This window comes from Anopheles darlingi, chromosome 3 (assembly GCF_943734745.1).
Source record: "Anopheles darlingi chromosome 3, idAnoDarlMG_H_01, whole genome shotgun sequence".
NCBI classification, from domain to species: Eukaryota; Metazoa; Arthropoda; class Insecta; order Diptera; family Culicidae; genus Anopheles; species Anopheles darlingi.
In genome coordinates, this window is record NC_064875.1 from 16,423,967 (window position 1) to 16,448,966 (window position 25,000).

At 47.6% G+C, this 25,000-nt stretch overlaps 3 protein-coding genes across 8 annotated transcripts in view; 2 read left to right on the plus strand and 1 right to left on the minus strand.

Moving 5' to 3' along the window:
- The window catches only part of LOC125953442 (tubulin-specific chaperone E), a 2,369-nt gene extending 1,926 nt beyond the window's left edge, over positions 1 to 443 (minus strand). The window contains exons 1-2 of the mRNA XM_049683039.1: positions 199 to 443; positions 35 to 135 (exon numbers count right to left, since the gene is read on the minus strand). Coding sequence (XP_049538996.1) covers positions 35 to 135; positions 199 to 279 — 182 coding nt within the window. The 5' untranslated portion in view covers positions 280 to 443. The remainder of the gene's footprint in view (positions 1 to 34; positions 136 to 198) is intronic.
- Positions 444 to 606: 163 nt separating this feature from the next.
- LOC125953509 (PSME3-interacting protein) lies at positions 607 to 2,042 on the plus strand. Of its 2 annotated transcripts, none has more exons than XM_049683127.1 (4): positions 607 to 841; positions 916 to 1,014; positions 1,075 to 1,235; positions 1,306 to 2,042. In XM_049683127.1, exons 1-4 carry the CDS (start codon positions 745 to 747, stop codon positions 1,732 to 1,734), a joined length of 786 nt encoding a protein of 261 aa, XP_049539084.1. In that variant the 5' UTR covers positions 607 to 744; the 3' UTR covers positions 1,735 to 2,042. The 2 variants fall into 2 exon arrangements, with proteins under 2 accessions (XP_049539084.1, XP_049539083.1); XM_049683126.1 differs by having other exon boundaries at positions 608 to 841; positions 1,297 to 2,042.
- Positions 2,043 to 2,420: 378 nt separating this feature from the next.
- The window catches only part of LOC125953380 (uncharacterized), a 67,289-nt gene continuing 44,709 nt past the window's right edge, over positions 2,421 to 25,000 (plus strand). For 2 of the 5 annotated variants that reach the window (XM_049682908.1, XM_049682911.1), the window contains exons 1-4: positions 2,421 to 2,666; positions 7,343 to 7,909; positions 23,083 to 23,413; positions 24,104 to 24,161. In XM_049682908.1, the coding sequence (XP_049538865.1) occupies positions 7,872 to 7,909; positions 23,083 to 23,413; positions 24,104 to 24,161 (427 nt within the window). In that variant the 5' untranslated portion in view covers positions 2,421 to 2,666; positions 7,343 to 7,871. Of the gene's footprint in view, positions 2,667 to 2,692; positions 2,833 to 3,595; positions 4,491 to 7,342; positions 7,910 to 23,082; positions 23,414 to 24,103; positions 24,162 to 25,000 lie in introns of those variants that run through there. The other 3 variants (XM_049682912.1, XM_049682909.1, XM_049682910.1) reach the window with 3 other exon arrangements.

Sequence of the window (25,000 nt, forward strand, 5' to 3'; positions counted from 1 at the left end):
AGTCACCACAACAACATCCCCTTCGCTGTTGTACCTTGTTTGGAAGTACTGCACCCCATTGACGCTTCCGGAATGTTTGCCACGGTCTGGATCGTCCCATTCGATACCGATCCACTCTCCTTCCGTGTTTGGAACCTGCGAAACAGTCAGAAAACATTGAACGGAACAGGCCTTTCTCTCAGCTGGAGCTCTCCCTACCTCGCCCACGTATCGCACGGTTCCGAAATGTTGGCCCACTTTAACACGAACTCCCTGCTCCAGATGGTTTTGCAGGATCATGGTGTCGCCGTGCCGGGGTTTAGAGGTATCCGTGCTTCGACGTTCGGGCCCTCGGAACTGCACCAAAATGCTCACGATAGTTTCACCAGCACAGAACAGCAGCAGATGGCCAGCAAGAGAAATTGCAAAAAATGATCAGAAAACAACGAAGAACAACAAGCGCAGAGGAGAAGAAGAAGGAAACAAACACAAGGCGCGCACACACGGATTTTCTCACGCACGCACGCACAACACACAGGCACACACGTACTTTGCCTATGCAGCAAATGCCATGTGTTTACATGCCTGCTTTCGTGACTCTGGCAGCCAAATTTCGAAAAGTCACTTTTTGCTTTCGAAAATAGATTTTTTGCGAAAATAGAAAGATTTGTGTTTTTCTCGTGTAATTCTACTGCCGTTTCCTTTCCACAACGTGAATAAATAGAGTGCTGCGTTGGTTTCGGGTTGAACAGAACACCAAAGGCCATGGCGAGCGGATTCGTGACGGAAACAGAGTTGGCCGAAGCTCGTCGCTTGCGGCAGGAGGAATGGGAAAAGGTGCGAACCGCGGATCAGCCGGAAGGTGAGCGAATCTGCCAGCCGTAAGTTTGGTGTACGATACCCAAAGGATTTATTGTTTCTGCATGATCCCCACAGAGGCCCCCGAGGAGCCGTACGATGGAAGATCGCTGTACGATCGACTGCAAGAGCAAAAGCAGAAGAAAGATCTGGAGTTCGAAGAAGCCCACAAGCTGAGTACGTCAACGTGGTAAACAATGTTGGTGGTCGGCGCTCTATTAATGCATCTGTTTGTAGAAAACATGATCAAAGGTCTGGACGATGATGAGGTTGAATTTTTGGATCTGGTCGATAAAAATCGAATGAACGCGGAAAGACAGGCCCAGCTGGAGGAGCGAAAAGAACTAAACGAATTCCGCGCTAAAGTGGCCACTCTGCAGGAGAAGCGGTTAGATGAGGTATTTCGATAAATGAGGTGATGCAAAGAGCATGGTGACTCTAGCGATATCTTCTTTCTAGCAAATACAGCAGCAGGTTTCAAAGCCCAAACCGACCAAATTGCCCGTCACCAGTTCACGAACGAGTCAAAAGCAAATTCTGGCCGGTGCCGTTGTCCGCAAACGTAAACTAGAACCCGACACCGCATCAACTGCAGGGCCCAAAGAAACCTCCGGATCATCAGTGGTGCCAGAACCGTCAAATGTGGAGGAAGGCAAGGATGAAAGGGTGGCTGATGATGAGAAATCGAACGAAAGCGCAAATAATACGGGTGGCAAAACAGTAGTACCCGGTTCGGCCCTGAGAGTAATTGGTATACTGCCAGGAATCGGGTCGTACAGTGGATATGGAGAAGGTTCCGATTCAGACAACAGTTCCGATTCGTCGGATTTGGACACTAGTCAACCGGGCGTGGACTGGATCGGTCGCAAGATACGCAAAACATGTGATGAAAACTGATTACGTTTGGCCTCTAGGTGTTGCTTCTACAGATATTCACATATTGTCATTTTATGTAAAGTTCGATGAGTGATTCGTTCCTGGTGGTACAGGATTTTTCCTTGTTTGTTCAGCTATATACCTTCGCCGACAAGACGGGCAGTAGTAGAATGTTCACAAATGATTCAGAAACGAAGGAGAAGAGGATAACAGTTTCAGAAAGTACATGTGCTCCTACGAGGACTAGCGACCTAAGTAAGTGTTGTTGAATTTGGGTACTTGCTAATCCATTATTTGGGCGATATAGTGAATTAAACCTCTTTGACAGCGCAGTACATAGTCGTTCGATAGTGCTTTTATTTTGCCACGCTTTAAAAAGAAATACCCGAATTGCTGTTCGTCTGGTGAACCGGCGAGCTCGTTGATAAGCTTTTGCAGACATACTGGAGTTCCGTAGTTGAGTCAAATTTGCCCAAAAATAAGTCTAAATTTAATAAACTCGCCATGTAGGGGCCTTGTTCGTACGCTCCATTTTTCGGCGACAATTTTGCTTCACAAAGAAGAAGAGGTTTTTCTTGATCGCCAAGTAAATTTAAATCGAACTGCGTGCGCTTGATGTGGACTACCAATAGCTGGTTGGCACACACACACACGCTCACACCCTCTGCCTATGCAGCAACCGCAATGTGTTTACAGGCCTGCGTTCGCGAGAAGAAGGGTTTTTCCATCTCTGCAAGATTCCGAGAACGACGCGTTTTTTATTGTGCTGCTCGCGATATTTGTTTTAGCCTCTAGAATCGTCCCTATTGTGCTGCACCCGACATGATGGTTGTTGTTACGGTGCTGTGGTGGAGCAGTAATACCTAACGAAAAAAGGAGTTGCGTGGTTGGTGCACGGCTGTGCCCCAACCTTCTTCGTCGACGTCGCACTGCCTCCCCCCACCCATAAAAAAGTGAGTGAAGAAGCAGGAAAAAGCAGTTCCAAAACGGTGCACGACGTGACGTGGTCTGCTCCTAAATTCACGAAACCCCGCTGCTCCGTCTCGAAATCGAAAAGGAAAATCAGCTCTACAGATATCGAGAGAACGGGGCGTGTAGCAGGAGATCGTGGAGTCGTTTGTACGTGTGTGGGGGATGTGTAGTTTTACTCCAGCTCCAAAAAAACGACGAGATAACTTTCTCAAGAGGTCAAAACGATTCGCTCGTTGTGCTGTGTGCGTTGGGAAGGGCTTGCGGTCGTCGTACAGCAGCCAGCCTTAGCTGATGAGTGATGATTAGTGAGATCAAACACGCCTCAATCGGAACCAGGGGAGCCAAAGTGAAGAGAAAAAAATTAAGTGCATTTATAAAAAAGGTCAAAGTAAACAGCAATGCTTTCTTTGTTTACTCCAACCAGTAAAAGTTGTGAAACGCCTAGTGGGTGCGGGCGGGCTGGCTGCATCGCAATGCACAATCCCCAGGGATCCTGTGCAATCATATGTGGAAAAGTTTTTTTTGTGTTAACCTTCATTCCATTTCAAACGAAAATCCTTCTGGAACTATAATACTTTCTTCTCAAACAATTGTTAATTTCATGAACGCCTCGTCGCACTATCCGGAAGGTGCTGTGCTGCTCTAGCAAGAGAATTTTATGCCCAGTTGCGTACTACGCAATGTGGTGGATTATTTATGGAATTTGTAGGATCCCAAATACACCCCCAAACAGGAAAGATGTGATGTCAGCCATCGAGCATGAAAATGCCAAGAACTCTACGATGGGCTTCTTCCCGAGGCGAATGTGTCACCCTGTTGACGGGGTTTGTATGCGGGTGCGAAAAATAATTCTCTCCTTGCTGGACTCCACCGCTGCCATTAGAGTGTGAAATGTCTGCATGCTATAGAGGAGAAACTCGGGAAAGTGTCCCCGGATCGTTTGTTGGGCGAAGAGGAATGAAAATCCGTCGTCTCTATCCTTTTTGGTTGTTTAGAGGTTTTATACGGTTCCATATTACGCCTAGAACGGAACGATGGAACGAACATCGGCACGCACACCACCGTACGAACGAACCGGATCCGAAAGAGATGCATTTCAAGCAGAATGGGAGAGAAGGCACAGAGTTTAAGTCAATAATTCTAGGTTGATTTGCTTGATTTAGCGTATTTCGGTCTTCGGAATCTATTTAAAAGTCCCCGGAATGTGCTAGATAAATCAAAGCTACTTAGAATGTTGCGCGCGTGTGTGTGTGTGTGTGTGAGTGTGTAAATTCCTTTAGTGGAGCGTTCTTGGCTCATCCAGCAAGGGCCACGCCACTGCTGGCCTGTCCGTCGACCAGGGCCCCAAGTCCCCTGAGCAAACAACAACAGCAGTAGCAGTGCAAAAACCATGTAAGCCTTTAAAGGCCCTTTACAACAATACAACACAAAAAGCGATTTCTGTGAAGCGCTTGCGGATCGCAAGTTCGAAGATCACGGCTGAGACAACAAGAGAGACAAACAGACCGTGGACACGAGCACACACACACACATACAACACCTATGCGACGATCCATGTTGCGACGGCGGTAGCACGATCACGCCACCAACACAAGCATGGTGTGGAGTCCAAATAGTGCGTGAGAAGCAGCGCCAAGCGCCTCCTTCGAGAACCGCGATCGCGAACACGAATTCCGTCCAGCGCATTACATCTAGCATCCGCGGATTTTGCTCCTTGGCAACCTACTTTGCAGTGTGAAAGTTAGTTAGTAGACTACTGTTATTAGTCGATCCAACAATCGAGATCAAGTTCCACACCCATGCTGGTACATCAAAGGATGGTTGAAATCATCCCACAAAACTCCATCGATTTGCGTGACGATTGTGTTGTGTTTTTGCATCGCTATCAACATTATAAAGAAGCGTGTTTTAACTCTTATTAGACAAGATCGAGCCTTAGATCGTGCATTCGATTATACCAGCATACACTGGGCACTCTGGTCTGGTGCCTGGACGGACGTAGTAAATAGAACACATTTTCACACAATTAGCACGGACGCGTGTAATTGCCAATTGTATCTCAGCTTCGTATGCCCGCGCGCGTGTGTGTATGTTTGTGTCTGTGTAACCCGTTGGTGGCCAAAGGGTGAGAAAAGGGAGAAAAATTAAATTCCTCCAGCATCCCTGCGGGGTTGAGATGATGCTGCTCGGTATGTCGGGATGATGTGTTGTGTTGTGTCTCGATTGTCTTGTCCGGATCGCGAGCATAAAACCCCCACGCACACACGCGAAGCAGCGGTATGTGTGTGCGTGCGTCGATGTGTCGCCGTTGCAAAGATCATGCATTGTTGTGTGTGTATGCAAATTAGCACAAGAAACTCTTCGCTCGGAACCGGAAGAAGGAAGCATCCTCCGTTGGCGGTGAATGGGATGCGGGCGGTTGGACTTGGAAATTGTCATTCTTCCATAGTTTAGCTTTGGTCTAGTATGCCATCTTCTCCGGGCCTTCTGCATAGGCAAGCGAATGGGTTGGGTCATCGTCTGCCATTCCCCTGAGAAATGTCTGCAGTGGGATTCGTACACATTCAACTGTCTAGCTTATGCTATTTTTTTTTTTCATGCAAAGCTGGAGTTCTCTATCAAGTGGTTGGTTCTTGGAACCATATCAACAGCAAACTGCTACTAGATTGTGTCTATCCTCTGTGTCACTAGGAAGTGACGAGGAAGCAAAAAGACTGGAACGTCTAGAGCAAGCCTTGCATCGCTATTTGTGCAAAAATGATTCGTTCCGCACGCTTCACATTTGACAATTTTGAAATCGGTTTTCGCCTGAAGCGCTGAGGCTGATTCATTCATATGACTCAATCGTTCTTCTCCTTCTCCGTAGCTCCGTGGATTTCTGAAAGCAATTCTCCTCCCACCGCCATCCACTAACCAAGGGTGTCGTCTGATGACGGAGGCGAAGAAGCAACGGAGAAAAATCAAGAAAGTACCGACTCCTTTTCTTGCGGCGGATTGATAAGCGACTATCAGTAGTAGCATTAGCAGCAGCAGCAGCAACAGTACGATGCCCGGTCTAACAGCAAAACGGTAGCGCAAACGCAACAAACCAAATAAACACTCCAAACGTACGATGCGGCCACAGCCCTCGTGATTATGCTGTACGCGATGGTGTTGTGTGTCAGTTTCCGTACATGAGATGATGGTTACACAGGCAATGGTGGTGGTGGTGGTGGTACTACTACTACTACTGGGTGTAGCCTTGGAAATTATGGGGTTAAAAACATTAAATTAGATTAGACGAGAAAGGCAGAAGAAGGGTGCAAAGAGGGGGCTTCATTTTCCACCCTCTCAGGTTGTAGTAGATAACTCCAGCAACTACTACACCACGCAGCGCCATCTCTTGTCTTTTTCGGTCGATGCGTCGTGTACCTGGGGTCGTCGCCCATTTGGGGAAATTATTGCTTCAGCTCCCCTCTCCTCCGGCACCGCGAGTCTTCTCTGTTTGTCTAATCTTCATTCACGATGGGCATGGATGGAAAAGCGTGGAGTCGGGGGAAGGGGTCGATTTCGCTCCGATGCCAATGCCGGCGGGGGTGCCTCTTCGCACCGACATGGCCACTTTTTGCTTTGCAGGCATGATGATGATGATGCCGCTGCTGTTGCTACTACTACTACTACTACTACTGATGATTGGCCGCAGCGTCGGCGGCGACGACTTCAAGAAGGTGAAAGTATGCAAGCATTAAGATAAAAGGCTGTGGTTTGTGGTGGGGTGTATGGGGCAGCAGTAGAGGAAGGAGGAGAGTGTGTGAATGAGACTAGCAAATAAAGTCATCGATCGAAGCGAAGTAGCAGCCGCCATCGTCGTCGTCGTCGTCGTCGGCGTTGTTGTCGTCATCATCATCAGCAGCATCATCATCGTATAACACACAACGCACGCATGCCGCAAAACTCTGGCAAATTCCATCCCACACCACATTGCCTTATTGTTTCGTACCCTTGCCGCGAACGTACAACACGCACACAGTGAGAGAGAAAACTTGATGTTGGAAAATCCCATGTGGGGTGTGTGTGGCGATCGGAATGGAAAGTGATACCAACCCCCTCCCCCCTCAACCACCTGCCACCCTGTCCATTCCCATCTTCCGTTCCATCTTTCCTCAAGAAAATGGGATGATGAAGAAGAGTCCACTGCACGCAGAAGGAGAAAGAAGAAAACGAACGGAGTAGTATGTGTCTGTTCGTTAGGAGTTTGTTTGGGTGATAAATATAATGTGGAAATTTTGATAATTAAGATGGGAAAAGTATGAGCGCGAAAATGCGGAAGGAAATGGCTGAAATCTGTGCTTTGAGCGCGAAAGTGAAAATGTAACAATTTTTCCTCCTTCTCGCGTAAACTGCACGAGAATTCGCGCGGTGCTTTAGGGGCGATTGTGCGTGTGTCTGTTTCATCGAAACAATATTGCATTATTCCAACAAATTGCGAAAGATCGAAGGTGACATGGGAATGCAAATGTGACAGTTGCGACAGTTGAGCGAACGCTGAAGATGACGGCAGTTTGCGAAAAATATCCCACGAGCAACACGGAAGTTCATGCGTCCATTAAGCGTCATTTTGTTGTCGATTTGTTCTTCGCTTTCATTAACGTTACCAATGTTATCGTTTCATTATCAGAAGTGTATCTGTTAGCAAAAGGATGAGTGAGTATGTAGTGTGCGATTGGCGAAGAGTTTCTCTACCACCAACAGCAGCAACACCAGCAACATAAGTGTATGTAGTGCATTAAAGTGTCGAAGAAAGGTGTTACGGGGTGCATTTGATGATAAGCGACCGTGCACCAACAAAAGTGCTCTTTTAGTGTGTTTTCGTACCAGCATAGGTGTGTCGTGTCCAAACGTCGCCCCAAACATCATTACAGTACGATACTCTACTAGTGACTTAGCATCTCGTCATCATCATCATCACCGGCAGCAACAGGAGCAGCACCGGAAGCCAGCCTTTGCGGCTTCCCCAAATGAGCGGCTAGGGAGCGGACGGACGCACGGTGGAGGATCGTCGTCCGCCGTCGCTCTACTCCGGGTTGCAGGTCGTTGGAAGCCGAAAGAGAAGTAGCCGAAGTCAGAGCTACTACTAAACCGTGGCACCAATCCTCTAACGCGCTCACGCAGCAGCTCACCGTAGCCGCCGAGTGCGCGCCTACTACATGGATAACAATCACTCCAACGTCGGACCGCCTGAAAGGTAATTGCTTTGGTTTGGATCGTTGTTGTCTTCGTTTTGTTTTGCTAATACGTAACCTCCTTTCCGTGGCTATCCTCCTTGCATTGTTTCTTTCTCTCTATGTGTTTTTCTCTGTACCACCTGCACCACGAATATCGAGTAGGATCTTCTATGCAAGAGTCTGCTGCTTGCCTGTGCTTGTTGTCGCATGGTATAAGTTTTTATTAAGAGCCCTAAGCTAATGTTACTTCATCAGAAGAAAGTATGATACGTTAGGGGCTCATAAAGAGATTGATTATGTCCAATTATCGTTTAATCGTGCGATGATAATGGTTGCCGGAGAATAACGTTCATTGCATGTCAATCTGTCTGGAGAAAATATGAGCCTTAGATGTTGTATGAATGCTATCTTATTGAACAAGAATTAATCAAGCGAAAAAGCCATCAATCGGTGTAGCCAAGCACTGATTTTAAGGATAACCACTGATACCACGGTGTAGGTACATCCCCTTTGGTGTCAGATACGGGAGCAAAAACATGGCAGGTACTTATGTGATTAGGTCGAGTCTAGTTGAACGAGAACGACGGTACTAACGAGGGGTGATACTTCTGTAGAGTATTCACAGTAATGATGGTGTAACTTACGTTGGCAAGTAATACCACGAGTGGCTTATTCAGGACATCAAATATAGCTCACCTCGCGCAAGTTATATTACCGGCATAATGATGACACGCAACAAGATAAGATGATATCTGGTAGAACTTTCAACTGATGAGGTTTGCATTAAAAACGGAATTAACAACCCCCCTCTCCAAACTAGCCTCATTGAATGGAGAGCGGGGGGTCAATTCGCAGAAAAATGGTTTGATATCGTACGTGCCTCAAAGCATTTTTCGTTCTCCCCCTGGTCCCAATTTTCTCCCAGTCGCGATAAAGATGCAGATGATAAAGAGCATATAAAACGATACATCTGGAGTACGTTTGTGTCAAGCTTACTGTTGGGTTGCTACACTACGCGGTATGTAGCAACAAAATGTGCGTGACGTGGACGATATTCATTAGCCGTGGCCACACGGGGCGAAAATTTGCGCGCAAATTTGCACATTAATGCCAAAATGTTTTCGCTTCGTGTGGCAGGGGTAAAAACCCGAAAATTTATGCCGAAATGTCAAACGTATTGTTTTCATCTGTGTTTTGGCCGCTGAAGTTGATTTCCGAATAAATTTTGCAGTTTTTAACGATATTGTTGCTGTTGCTGTTATATTTATATTAAAAATGCAAAAACAATACGAAAAGAACCTACATTTTCGTAAATAAAGCGTTCGCTAGCGTCAAGGGTTCAGCGAAAAAGTCCGCGGACGTATAAAAGTTTGACAGCGTGTAAGGGTTAAGCGAAACCGTTTTGACATTAATTTTTTCGTTTGCGCTAGAGTTTTCGCCCCGTGTGGCCACGGCTATTTGGTTGTGATAACAACGCCGGCGCACGTTTGCAAATATTGATAATGTTCCTTGACTGCTATTTCGGTTTCGAAGCCCTTTTGCAAACATGGACTCTCAAACATCCGGTAATTGTATGGCATCGGGCACTGTTAGCAGTAGTTAACATCCTTTTTGATGTCCATTTATATCCATCGGTGGATCGTGAAATGTCACAAGTGATAACGGGGTAGTGGAGCGCTCGACCGTTTCGCTTGTCGATGATGAAGATCTTTGGCCTTCGGGTCGGAATAAGGTTTTTCTGCTTCCCTCAACAAAGGCGATATTTGGGATACCGAACCGTAAATTTTTTGTTTTAATTTCGGTTACAATTGATAGTTTTCAAGTATGCTATAAACACGTTGCTACGAATAGGAGTAAAATATTTGTTTGGTTCATATATGCCACAGAGTTGTTTTCGGGCTATAAATCTATCGAAAAAGCAGCTGCTATAAATCTATCGACATGAAAAAGAAACCGACGTTTCTTCTTCTTCATTTTTCATAACAAGCACCGCGTCGGTTTCTAATCAGTCGCATGTCGTCATCGTTTCCAGAGGAATACATCGTCATTGAATATTTGGTAACCAGCGATAAGATTGCACTTCTCCGGGGGTTAGCTTTCGGAACTTCTGTGGCGATTGACGAATAGCAGGCTGTGCGAGATTAGAGATTGCCGATTAGGGAACACCAAAACACCTTTGCCAACTTGTTGGTGAGTGAGCGATTTATAAATAAAGATGACCACAGCCGCTTGAGCCCCCCATACTTACGTCCAGTCATAGCTACGAAGTGCCTTTTGTTAGGAAGGCTGCTGACCACCGGAAACATACGCACCTCCCCCCAATTTGCATATGCCCTGGGAATTGTTTTGCTTTTTTGCGGCTGGGTCAAGTATTTTCATCCGAGTCAAACTCAAGGACTCAGTTCCTCAAGACATGCTCTTCTTATTTCCAAAAGTATGCCATAGACGGGAGGGTATTTAATTCGACGAAATGTAGTTATTCTTCATCAGGATAAGTTCACTGGATGGTGTAGATCCCCTCAGCGATGGTTTACTACAACTACGAAGGAGAGCAGCTTATGATGGCCACAGGTTCGAATTATTTTTTAATGTCGAAATGCATCCTGCTGGGAGGTGCACGTGCGTTTCATCAGTTTTGGAACATTTCAACAATCACGAGAGCAGAGCGGGGTCGATCCATTCCGTTAGCTGTCTGTCCAGTCCCTCCCAGCAACCGTTTCGTAGTACCACGACTGATCATTTCACGAACATGAGTCATCAGGCATGAGGAGGAGGTCGGTTGTCGGTTGTCGGTTGTTTGCTTTCCATCTTCCAAACAACCGGACGAAGCCGGTGGCGACGAGCGGCAGTAGCGGTAGCAGGTAGCAGGTTGGCTACCTTGGGTCACTAGTCGTATTTCGTGGCCACCACCACCTCCCTCCTGATTAACCGAGCACACGCTCATTCACTCAGCCACTCCTCCTTCGCATCATCCGCGCACCATCACCACCACCGTCATCGTGATCTCATCGCTATCGGCCCCGCCAGCTCCGAGCATATGATGGCCACTGGTCACAATCGCGGGTACACACACACACGGTGACGGTGACGGCGATGGCCTCACTTGGTCGGGGGGTGGCAATGTCTCTGTCGGCGAACTGACAGAACAATTTCCACAATCCGTGACACAATGGGCGAGGTGTTGCGCGCCTGACGGTAGCGATCGTTCCACACGGGCTGGGTAACGCATCGCGTATGGAGAACCTGCGAATGCGCGAACGGAAGGCCGGAGAACCGAGAGCAACGACAAGCGGCCAGCTCCATTTGAAGGTGTCAAAGCGACCGCGAGCGTGCGCGCGCGCACATGTGTTAATCGATTGTCGCTCAGTTGTTGTTGTTGTCGTTGTGGCCGGTTGTAGCCGGCTGAACATTGAAAATTAATTAGCAATAGAGGACTATTGCATGCCAGCCAGTCAGCAAGTCCGCTAGTTAGCCGCCGGCGGCGGCGGCGACGGCGGCAAATGGCTTTTGTAAATCGATGAGAGCTGCTGCTTGGTGTGGCTGTCGTCGGGGTACGTACTGGTTGATGGCCGTAGGAGACGGTCCTGCCGGCATGGTCGTCAGCTTCCGTACGTTGTGGATAGTGATTTGCATTCTCGACTTAAGACCTTTATCGCGATATCGCGGTGTGTCTTGGTATTGGATTCAATTGCACCTGTGGCCTCGTCTAGGGTAGATTAACAAGGGAGCTGCAGTAATATGTACAACTGCCCCTCGAACGATACAATCTACAAGAATGGTTTACAATATTTACCCTCATTAGTTGATGCTGAATTTTGATGCTTATAATAAACTGCTTGCGTTGAGATAAGTATTTTGTATGACGAAGCAATGATTAAACACAATGATAAACGTCCACTGATCATGATCCCAAAAGTTTATTACACGACATTTGTTTTTTACGTTCGTTGAATTGAAATCCTGTATTAGTAAGCTTGTTAAGAACCGATCAAAGTATCCATGTCCATGGACCTCACGATGTAATTGTTATCCTTCAAAATGGCTCGATAGTTTTCTATCTGATACTATCATGGATCGAATGCTCTACTACTATCAGTGGAATCCAAATAGTTATATCCAAGAGCTGACATTCAACCCTGATCGTAATTCGCAGCCCTTTATTGTGACTAGCCAATCGTAAAACAAACCTCTTACTCTGATCTTGGTCACAACCTTTTTCCTATAAGATATCAAACGCCTTCACAGAAAACAAAACGGATGCATTATGCATACCATTGCAGCTTCTGGATTTCCAACCAACTCCGATGACAGTTGGTAGATCCCCCCTAGAATCAGACCGATGGTCTGCCAGCTACTACTTCTATTACCATTACTTTGTCACTCATTGTGGATGTGTTATTGTTTTTTTGTTTTATAACATTCTCGTCACTACTTACGGGGCGTCATCCAGCTAATGGCCAACCACCAACGATGGTGTGTGTGTGTTGTATATATGTTTTTACAAACACCGTTTGCTCTCTCACAAGTCTAACGTTATCCTCGCTTTCGCACCAGATGATGGAGACAGAGTGTGCAAGATGCTGAGTATGTTCATTTCCTTTAGCTGAACTAATGGATTCCGCAACGCGTTAGAATCGCTTCCGTCCCCTCGTCGCCATTCGCCCGTGGCCGAGTATCTTATGATTTTATGCTTTCGCTTCACGTTTCCAGACCCTCTACGAGCCGATAGCTTGCACGCGTGCGGCCGCGTCAAAGTACACGTGTCGACACAGGGCTAGGGGATCATTTTGATTCCCGTTGTTGCGTTTTTTTTTTGTATCCTCGGCCTCTCATTTTTTCATCTACGCCATTCATAACCATTCTCGCTGCTCGAGCTCGTTAATGCGAGAAACCATTCTCCTCCAGGCCCTAGAATTTCCCCGAAGGAAGTGTCCGGCGCTAACATCCTTCCAGCAGTTCTACAGCTAGGTCAACGACGTGTGCTCATTATAGTGTATCAATATCGGTGGTCGCCGTAGGTCCCATTATCTGGCCACACCCTCCCACAGAAGCCGCGTCGATGGGGCCGGTTCGGTTCGGTTCGGTTTATCCTTTCGACGCGCAGGACACAAGGTGAAGATAGCGAGCCAGCCAACCGGATCGATACACGAACGGGGCACGTTGCGTCCGGCTGACTGGCCAAAGGCCCGGAAGTTTTTGATGGTGGAGAAGTTGCTGTTGTTACTAAGGGACCTACTGAGAATGGAATTTTTTTTTTCGGTGCCGGCCTTTTGAGAATGCCTTGGAAGTTAACAAACAGTGACCACCGAGTGCGCCATGTGTGTTGTGCGTCATGGTTTTATGTATGAGCAATTCCGAACTACTGACGTACACTTTGCTTTAGTAACATGCATACTCCAGTACTATATACTTCAATACTCGACATTATTAAAAGCAAAGCGCAATGCGAAACGTGAAGCTCGACACTCCCCCTTCTCACTCTCTTTCTCTTGGTCGCGTTTAGGCAACGCTTTAACCGCGTTCCGTGATTACACAGCCCGTTACTCACAGTCATCGGTCTCGCACAGCCGCCACCACCACCACCACGGGCCGCCGTTACGGTTGCTGGCCGTCAGATCGTGTTACGATCATTACGCGACGATGCTTGCGCTTCTACTCCCCGAGTTAGTGTATGATGCAGTATGTAAGACGGGGCATTATGGTGTTTCCGCTTATCGCAGTCACACCAACTGGCAAACAACTAACCGATCTCGTTCTCTCTCTCTCTCGCTCTCCCTCTGTCTCACGTGACATCGTGACTCAAACGCAGCGCTATTACCACTACGCGGAATCCTCGGCAAACGCCGCCACGGTATCGCGGAAGCTTTGTTCCGATGGGCTTTTAGTTGGAAATCCTGGTGACAACATGGCTGCTGCGCAATGCACATTGGAGGATATCCGGACAATCTCATAACGTCCTTGCAATCGCGCCAAGAGAGAGAGAATGGGATGGTCTCTATGCGTTAGTTTGATCAATGAATTGGTTATCTGTGTCTCTACGGTTCTCAAGTAATCAATTTCCTAAGACGCAACGATATTCAAACGGAGTAGAACATCACTGGCGGATTATTGGGAGTTAATAGCTGCTGTCCGCGAAGGTAATCCCGGCGAGTGAGCGCAGTACCGAACAAAGAGAGCCTACGACCGCCGTAAACGATCCGCGCAGACAGCGGTGCGGTCCAAGCTCCTGCACTGGGCTGCTGATGGCTTGCAATGTAGTCGTCGGCTACCTCAGTTCGGCTCGGGATTAGGAGAACGTTTTTGTGCCGCCGTCACAGCAGCAGCAGTAGTGCAGCAGTGTGTGCTCTCCTGCCGATGGCGTCATCCCCCAGTGCGGCAACGCGGCCTTTACCCGCCCGCTCATCCACCCCCCCCCCCCCCCCCCCCCCCAATTAACAAACCCGCCTTTTCCATCTTCTCTTTGCCACGATCGCGCACGCACACGCAGCGCGCGCGGACACGGTTCGCGGCGGGACAGACTGACACACACATAGAGGCCACGCCATCTGGCACACGGTCGCGGTCCTCCACAAGCTCTCCCTCTCTCTCTCTCTCTCTCTCCCCCGCACCCCCGACACCCCACCACCGACACATTCGCATGTCGCGATCGCGGTTGCAAGATCACGTCGAGCCATTTTTTATTGCTCTCCACCTTTCGCGATCCACCGCCACCATCTCGTCTCGTCCCGTCATCATCGTCGTCGTCGTCGTCTCATGGAAGGTTGATGTTCATGTCACGCCATTGTGTGGTGCCCTCTTCGGAAGGGTTGTGTTTCCATCGTCTTTGGATCGTTGTTGTTGTTATCCGTCCGGTGTGCCTCTCTCCCTCTCTCGCTTTTTTTCTTTTCTGCTCTGCTGTTACAACTTCAAACACCACCATCAGCAGCAGCATGATCGCCATCATCATCATCATCATCGTTGTCGTCGTCGTCGTCGTTGCAGCACCCTGGGGCTCTTGGCACAAATGTGTGGGGGGTTTGGTGACAAACGCGCACGTTGTGGAATGCCGATATGATGGAGCCCTTGGGCTCTTCATGGACGGCACTGGAGGAGGGTGGTCTGCTTGTTATCGGCGTGTGCGGGGTGTTATCATTCAGCCTTCCTCACACTAGTTTGTACTTCGCAAAGACTTCGCAATCCAAAGAGAGTAAAATTTATCGGCTTTTGAAAGCTGATAAGGATGCAAATTCGCTAAACCTTGCACCATGTCTTCTTGAAAGCGGATTAGACTTATGGTTTCTAGTTCATTAACCGAGTTTCGAGTTGCTCCAAATTTAACATTCTATCTCGGTCTCTGCAACCTCTACTACTCTCCACTAGAGAAGTCTCTTTAACAGTGAAATCCCGCATAACCCTCGTTGCATCTTGGATCTACGACGAATTTCCGAATCATCCGTCTACCAATCGCAACAAAGACGCGAAGATCTTGGAATCGTCTGCAGAATTGCCACAGCAGCGAAAGGGCTCGCGTGTTGAAGCGAATTTCGATGATTAATAGTGGATACAGGAAGGGAATACAACACACCGCGATCATCTCTTCTGTGCGCAAGAATTCCCGCAAGAGAGGAGGCTGCTGGTCCCGGGGGGAGGAGGGACTGTGGACGGCTTTCTTTGGTCCGGCGTGAATTGGGTCTCCCGGTCCGGGCCGTTTTCTTAATTCCATTGTTTTCGATCGTCGTCACCTATTTGCTGTGGTCTTTTATAACTTTCACACCATCGGGGGAGAGTCGGGAGTTGAGATTTTTTTTTTAACTTTTGCCTTTGGTGTTCCTCCTTTTTGCCAACCAAATTCGGAGGAGATTCCAGTCGGCGCTCTCTCTCTCTAGCAGCAGCAGCAGCAGCAGCAGCGTCATCCAGGTTCGTCTCGAGATGCGAATACTTTCGAGGGAGCAGCGGATAGTTTGTTTGTTAATATCTTTCTCCCATGCCGAAAACCCCAAAACCACCTTTACCTTTACCGTTCTCGTAGCAGGTGCGAACGTGCACAGCCGGTGAGTGAGTTTGTCCCGCTCTGGAATGTGTGGGGATGGCTGGCTGATGGGCGCGTCTGGTGAATCCGGTCAGCAGCATATGATGATGGACCCGATCTCCTCCTCCCCCTCCTCTCCATTTTGCTTCGTTGTATGCGCTTCGCGTTCGTGCCTTTGGTGCGCGTCATGTTTTGCCATGAAACGGCACGAATTGCTCATTGAAGGTGGTGGTCTCGCGGTTGAAGCAGAAAGCAGGGCCAGAATGATGACACGTGATGGGTTTTTGGTGGTGTCGATCGAATGTACAGGGCAGGGCAGGGCACCGAGCTAGAGCTAGCCCAAGAGCATACGAGTACGTGAGTGGCAACGAATACAGATCATCAAATCGGGCACACAGAAATCTGGCCGAGATGGTAGCGCGTTTCGCTTTACAAACAAACGGTTTCTGGTGAGTTTAAGTCCAATGCAGGGCAGTTGAAATGCAAATGGGGGTTGGGTGGCTTCTCATTTTGCTGGAATTGATTAAGAGTTTAGCGCGTTTCATGTTCAACGAAATTTGGACTCACATTGTTGTGCAAAAAAAAAGGTATTTTGTTCGGCACAATCCTCATCAAACTGACAAACTGTATTGGTTGAATATTGTTTTTCAACTACTTTTTAAGTGTTTTCAGTTGGGATTTGGGCCTTATTAATTCTAGAATCTCTTACATCAGCGATGTGTACAACTTTTGTCCAGCAGGCGACAATATCGGAATATTGGATTCGGTTTATTTTTCTGCTCAACATTTTTCCAACATATTTTTAAACAATAATTCAATTCCATGTCGATCAACGTGCTTTTGAGTTTACTTTCATCATAAAGCAATCTATGCAATATTTTTTACAAACAACTTATTGGAAGATCCTTTCATTTGTAATATTTTGTTCATACTATTCTTCTGATTTCTTCACAATTTTAATGCTGCTTAAGAAAATACCAAGACTGTCTTGCGAATCGAAGTGTTATTTACTCTTACTAAAATTACTAAATCTTCAATGTGGCTATACTCTATAGTAGTAGCCATAATGGCCAACCGAATAATGGAAAAAACAACGAAAATGCCCTAGAGTATTGGAATGTTTGTGATGAGACCATAATAGAAGTCACACTCGTCGCCAAACAAACACGTTAGGGGTTAGCCAGAAACTCCAACGAATGGTGATTTCATCGTTGAAACCATCGCACAGTGTGTGCAAAACAGCACCACTACTGACAGCTACACCGGGGACGAGATGAGGATAGCAGCGATGAAGGGTTTGCGGAATGGGGCGTAAAGCGCCAACCGGCAACAGCAAAACACCGGCCACAGTGACTGCGGGTGGTGGTGGTGGTGAGGGTGGTAAGCAGCTGATGCGCATGGCACATCCTTCATCTTTTTTGGCAAACCCCCATCCAGCCTGAACCGGCCAGCCGGCAAAAAGTCCGTTGATTCACGGCATGCCCATGCCGATGACGATTGGCATGATGTTGCCCCGATAGTGGTGGTGGTGGTATTGGTGTCATCGTGCTAGTACGCGGACATCATCGCCGGGGAATCGCCCACAGCAGCAGCATCATCATCTGACCGGGCATCCGGTCCTCCGATTCTCGGAGTCGCGCACGAGGAAAATGCCACGAGCCAATGCTCCACAATATTCGCTCCAAACGCCGGCCAGCAGTATGTTTCTCTTCAAACGATTGAAGAGTGGCGAGAGTTTTACTCCTGAGTGAGAGCAGCAGCAGCAGAAGCAGCATTCAATCAAACCAGTACAGTTGCCATAAAATCCTTTTTATAGGAAAATAAGGACGAAACGAAGGACTCCATTGCCCTGGTTTTCGCTGGTTGTTTGTTGTGATTAAAATCGGATTTCCTTTAGTTATATCATGCCCCCTCGTCTTTGGCGTGTCATCCTTTTCTGCGAATTGATGATTAACATCGTCTGCCCTTCCTCTCTCTTTACAGCTTAAAGGGGGTCATCCCCTTCACACCAATTTTTTATTATTATTTATAAGCCCAGAACCATAATGTTACGCTATCAACTGGAGAACGGGAATAGAAAAAAGCAGAAAAACGAGGCGAAGGGGAACCCTTTTGGGAGTTGTTAATACCAGACGGAACTACTAGGGAGGAGGGACCGTTGTCGGGCGTGTGGCGCCATAAAAGAGGACGCACGCATAAAGTTCACAACTCGTTATCGAAACAGACAATACAAAATAATAAGTAAAAGCGCGAAGGGTGAGGTGGAGGAACACACAACGAGTGAAGCAGAGTGAGACAGCGAACGAGTTGGATTGATGTCGCCATCCACCCCACCGGTCGTCCCCTTTTTGAATCACTCCCATTGGACCAAGGATCAGAAAAAGGACACGCACGACACATGATGGTGGTGGTGGTGTGGGTCCCGCGTCCCTGTTCCCTGTTCTTTGATATGCTTGGACCGGCATTGCATACGGCAGCCAGCTCTCTTCCTAGCATGCAACAGCAGCAGCAGCACCAGTCGTTGCCTTATCAATTATGCAGCTGGGGATGAGGGTTCTCTGCTGATTCGTCTCGACGAGTACAACGATCAGGAACGAGGAAGAGGGAACTTTGGTGACCATTTGTTGGTCGTTAATTGGCACAACTTTTTTGGGTCGGGAGTTTGTGCTACTGCTGCCGTGCAGGCAGTGATTGCGCAACGACTTGATACTTCTGCTGAACGTGAAATTGATCATCCGATTGTCGATTTTCGAGCGTCGACCGTCGAGCTCTCTCTCTCTGATATCGATTTGAAGTTTTCGTTAAGATTCGAATACATATTGACGTGTATCTGCCAGCGGTTTTTGTCCCTAATTTACCTGTCAACAGATAACGATCATGCCCCACTGGTGGTGGCCATCAAATGACACCAAACCCCGCACCTCCTTACCTTGTGACCACAAAAGTCACGCACTCTGTTCGCGAGATTCACTTGCAATTCACGACGCGCTGTGCTATGTCACGCGGTCTGTTACCGTTTTTATGGCGAGATTATGAGCATAAAAAGTTCGGCCTCTCGCACCGGGGGCACCCGCTTTCGGAGAAACGAAAAAGATGAGGCGACATGTTACAGTTCGTTGGACGCGTCGAGCCGCCATTTATCCGTACAGCGCACATCGGACGTCGTGCGCGCTGTGATGCTGTCTTCTCTTACGTAAAACCCTCGCGGTGGCGTAAAGAAGCGACTCGATTGCACTTAATAAAAAGCATAATTGTCGCGCAGGTTGAGCACTGCTAGCGCTGTTTGCGGTGGTTGTGGTGGTGATGGTGATGTAGTAGCAGATGAGCGAGGTATAGTAGTTAAGCAATGGCGCAACACTACGGTTTTGATCGCTTAAATGATCCAAAGCAGTAGATTAGGTTGATGATGCGATTGTTACTAAAGGAACACAGTAGTTGCAGAGCATCGCATTCAACAGTATGGCACTTCTCGGACTGTAAAGTGGTTGAAAGCAAAACGCAAATGCTGTTTCCCTTTCCATCTAGAACCAGCACCACACAAAGTTATGCTACTAATCAATGCCGGCTGCTGTTGGTTGCTGTTGAGTGAACGAGTGAAGAACGAAAACGCGATCGCATTCTGAACTCACTCTTGGGCACGCTATGATAGCGGAGAGATAGTAGAAGAAGTGGTGTACGATTGCCGCGCGCGCTCATTACATATGGCTTCGATTTTCCCGTTTCTCGTTCTCGCCGTTGCTCATCAATCAGCCGCAAGATCCGTTTATGGCGAATGGTGGCATCCGCATCTCATTTGATCTTAACCGGGACCACCGAACACCGAGCTGTTTGCAAGTCCAAAAAGCCTTATCCAAACAATCCAGAAGGGCATCCCGGAGGAGTGCAGAAGAGTTGTAACAGTTACAAAGCTGTCTCGCGGAATGTCAGCCTCGGCTCTTCATTACACTAACTACTTCCAGTTGGCTTGAGTCACACAAGACGCCCTGGGTCTTGTCTGAAGGTTTTCGGTGTTTGGCCATTCAGTTCCCACTCTCCGGCTCCGTCCATTGATGCCAGTGAGTTAGCCAATAATCGAAATCGGATTCGGGCGGATATTTCTTTGCCTTTTATCTGTCTCTTTCTAATTGCAACCATCCGTGTCGTGTCGCCATTCGCTTTAAATCAGTTCTTGTTTGCGAGCGGACTGCCTGTGGCCGGCCAGGAGCTAGATTGTGTGTTCTGTGGCGCTGGAAGAACGCCAGCAGCAGCAGCAGCAGCAGCCAGACGCGGACAAACCTGTGCCAACGCGCAAAGGTAACGCGCGAAGGAACTAAATCGCGTAAATTGCTACTGACAGATTTTATGGTTCGGCGTTTCCTCCTCCTCTGGCCACATCCACACCGGCGTGGCGTTGTCATCGTCGTCGTCGTCAGCAGTGGCCGCCATTCCGTGTGTCGTCGTGTGTCGTTTAGCGGTAACGCATCCCTCGTGTTGACAAATGAATCAAAAGAGAGCGTAGATTTTTGCGCAGTTTTTTTTTATTGCCAAACGTGATGAAATCAGTTCGTAATGCTCCTCCTGGTCTATTTGTTATGTTGAAGACGTCACTCTCCTAAACGCAGGAAATGACAAACAACATAATAATGTTATCTGCAACAACCCAGGAAAAAAGTTCCCCAATGTTGTGAACCAATCGCATCAACAACGTCTTCACCGTTAACTTTCAGTTTCGTTTTGAACGTACCAATTATACGAATGAAATGAGACGCTTTTTTGAGACCTTTTTGCGATGGATGAAAGCGTGCAAACGTCGAGAACAACGCCCTCTGCGTCTTCGCCGCTTGTGTTTATAACCGCCCTGTAACGGCCAAGGTGGTGATTCGCGGACATGCATGCATGCTGGCTTGTGGCTTCCCCTGAGGCAGTGGCGTAGGAGGACACACACCTCACGGCGACGGCATCGATACCGTTCCAAAAGGCTGGCAGGCAGGCAGGCAGTCAGGCGGTACAAGCAAATGTCTTATTCTATCGATCACACAAACATCCGTCGAGCACGTTGCGCGCACACAAACCGACCGACGTTCCTCGAGAACGTCGAAGCATTTTCACCCCTCCACCCCGCCGGACCGGGTACACACCGGGCACGACGATAGTATAGTGGTCGGCCAAAGCAAACGACTTCCTCCATGGCTTCCGTTTCGGTGTGTTTCGGGAGTTATTTTTAGCTGTTTTTAATATCCAATCGATACGACGCGGACCATCCGTAACACCAATCCGGAATCTTTTTGGTCGAACGGGGAAGGAACATGGAAGTGAGTCTGGACAATGTTTTGGAAAATTACCGTCCATGGTGCGCCGCTGCTCGCCGTGTATAATCGACAACCAGGGAGCAGCAGCTGAGCAGCTGATTCTTCGAGCGTTCTTTCGAGATCCGCATACACTTTTCCAAAGCAATAGCGACTGCCACCCAAGGGCCGTGCAACCTGCTTTGGCCCTGACACAGGCGCGTGCCTTTGAGATGCAGAAATTTGCATAAAATGTTCCCATCCCACGGCACCTCAACGCATCATGCGTTTGTTTTGTGTGGCGCACTTGTGAGGGCTGCCTTGTAGCGACCTCATCCATCTGGTCATCTCGTGCCACCGCTGTCAATGCCAAGGAATCTCGCTGAAAGGGAAAATCCGAAGCATCCCCTCGATGATGATGATGCGTTTGGTGCCAGCCAGGGGCGCGCCAAGTGTGGTCGACAGACAAGCGCAAGTGCAAGGGCACGCGCATCCGGCGCATCGTTCGGCGATGCTGTCCGGGGCAGGGTGTAGTGCAACATATCTGCATATCTGGCCAGCGTTCAACATCTGCGATGCAGACGCTCACTGTCGCCGCATCGCTTATTATCAAGATGCAATGATTGTGCTTTGTTTTGTCTTTGCTTCTGCGAGGATCCAGTATATTAGTGAAAGTCTTGTGGAATGCAAAAGAATCACATTGTCGGTGCTGCGTTCTCTGGAAATCTTGCGGGCCAATATCACCCGCGTGAATTGTTAGCTATTCGTCGTCGGACTCTGCTACTTTCGCAATTTTACCACCGTTGGCTTGGCATGGGAAATGGGCGCTTTCCAGTGGAGCATCGTTGCACGACGAAAGGAATCTGTTGGCGCTGTTAAAATGTGACTAATTAATGAGAGAATCTTTTTGTCTTAGCAGCAGAAACCGTGCTACTTACATTTTTTTTTGTTTTAAAGTTAGAAGGATAATGTAGTTAGTAGTTATAGTTGAATTATATTTTATGGTGAACCAGTACTCATAGTGATTGAGGTTTAGATGAGTAATGTAAATAAGTCGATTGTTAACTGTGTAGAGAAAGAGATCCTTTTTTTGCAGGATTACTTTAGATTAATGATTAGATTCGATCATTTATGTTAAAATAGTAAATTGAAACACAACGTTGAAAACGTTCCGATAGTTGAAGGTATTGATAGTTATGAACATCTTTATAAACTCGATATCTTTGTAATCCATTAGACGTTGCAATATTGTTAGATAGTAACACTATTCTTAAATTTAAATCCAGGGATTTGCTAAGCAGCTACAAGCATAAAGCTTTTCGGACAAGCGCACATCGTCAAACCATCTTTCAAGAGCTCTCGAAGCTCCTAAATAGTTCGCTATTTAATACTTGCAACATTTTATGTACACTAGCCCCTGCGTAAAGCAAGTGCCGGTTGATCTTTCATCAAGAATTTCGCAAATGGATCTTTCGTTGTGTAGTAAATATTCTTGATCGCACTGATACACGTTACGGGGAAGCACATGGTAGACCTCTCGCGATAACAAGCTTTTACCAGCGCACTATATGCAGCGTCTCACGGCACATAGATTCGCACTGAAGGTTACTTTCTGCTCACAAACTTAACAACCCCTCTACCCTCTGTTGGCACAGTTTAATCCTGTCACTCTGTCCTACGTCCGCACTGTCCTAGTATTTTGTTTTTAAGTCCGGAGCTGTTGCTTATCCGTTTTATTTAATTTTTTTCTAATCCAATTTCTTCATCCAACCCCCCCTATCGATCCATACACACACACACAAACACACACTCATACACATACACTACACATGCACACGTGTATGTGCTTGCGTGTTTCTACGGGCATCCGGTGCGGTGTGTGTGTGTGTGTGTCGATACTGGCTCATCGCAACAATCGCAGGTCTTCTGTACCGAGTCAAACCACAGTGGCAGTGGCGCCACCATCGGCGAACCAGAATGGCAACGCAGCAGCAACAGTTACATCCCGTCCACAGCACCAAACAGCACCCGTCTCGTCTCAACAACAGCAGCGGCCTCAGACGTTGACGCCAACGCGCGAAGCCGCATCGAATGGTTCGATGGCGATGCAAACGCTCGTCCTGACCGTCAACAAGGATGCGACCGGCTACGGGATGAAGGTGTCCGGCGATAAGCCCGTGTTTGTCGAGAGCGTCAAACCGGGTGGAGCAGCCCGACGCGCCGGTCTTATGCCGGATGACATGATCCTGAAGGTAGTACTACTGTAGCAAGGGCAGGGCTAATGTGATGTGCCAGCTACGGCGTTGCTCTCTGTCCAACCCATCGATGTTTGCGTTCTTCCACGACGTCCACGGTGTCATATTCACGAAGTGGCTTACATTATCCTGTATTGTGTCCAACACCAACCAGCAAACGATCCAGTTTAAATTCCATTTCTGTTTACTAATTAATCAAGATGAACTCCTGAGTTGGTTTACCTTAATTTGTAGTGAGTCGTTAACTTGAAAACATCGATGGACGATAGAGTGTAATCAGTGCTAACAGTTGGCCAAGGCCGATGCAAATGATTTAATTTTTCTAATTGTTTTATAATTTTTCTTCCCTTTCATTCGCAACACTACCACTCTACCTGCCACCACTGATATTAATTTGTACACATCGACAACGACGACACACACAAACAATACACACCAACACTCGCCTGTACTGCGGCGCGCGATTCGATTATGCTGGTGTCCCCTTATGTTGGCACATCGTATGTACTCTTCTGCAACACGACACCAACGTCCAACCAACGGGGGCACACCCCTCCCATCATGTTTCGGTCATCGTCATCCCGCATCTTGGATCGCTTCTTCGACGTCGTCTCTTCTCTCTCTTGGCCTGCGTCCGTCGTCCTGCTCCTGGTGAACGCTTTCGTTTGCTCTGCGCTCTCATACTAGGTCAATGGAACATCGGTACGAGCGCTAACCCACACGAACGTCGTGGACCTGATCAAAGGTAATAAAACAAAAACAAACACAACAGAGCGAGCACTAGCACACGAGCACACTGGCACCACCGGTCTAGTACAAGGAACTATCATAGCGTCAGCCGCAGCACCAGCACCATCGACCAAGCTCTAGACCGTTTGATCATTAGTGTGTGATCCCTTCCATGTCTCACGCAACAACTACACTCGTGCGTTTCATGGACACATGTACCCCGGCTCCAGTGTGCTGCTAAAAGTCAGAGTCCACCCACGAAAACATGCCCCACCTCCCGCTCCATCTACCCACCCTCTTTCACTGCCAATCTGTGCCAATACCGGTTTGCGCTGCGTTTACTACCAAAGTCGCTGATGAGAAACGAAATTGAATGTTTCATTGTGGTCAGGGAGAAAGGGCATGGTCCATTGGGTGGTAGGAGGATTTAATCGCAAATTAGGGAATGAACAAACTTAATACTTTCGATCAGTACGGCGATAGCTGTTATAGTAGCACCGTATACATGAATTAGTTACTTGTTTATCAATTTAATTCAACCTAGTTACCTAGTGACAGTGTAGATGTTGTTGAATGAAAGTAGCATAACAGTAGTTTCTATTTTTGAGATTTTTGCAATTGAATTTTCGTTCCTTTATGGTAGACAGTTTCAGTTTTACTAGTTAGTTATCTTCTTTTGTCCATTCTTGCTTTTTTTTGTATTATTTAGTATGTATAACTTTTAGGTAGCTTATATTTTCCTTTTAATTGAACAGTTATTCATCGTAAAAGTCCATTAGCCGTCTTTTCTCTGTATTTTTCTCAAATTTTGCTTCTCTCCTTTTAGTTAATCTAGCTTACACTTCTTTTTGGTAT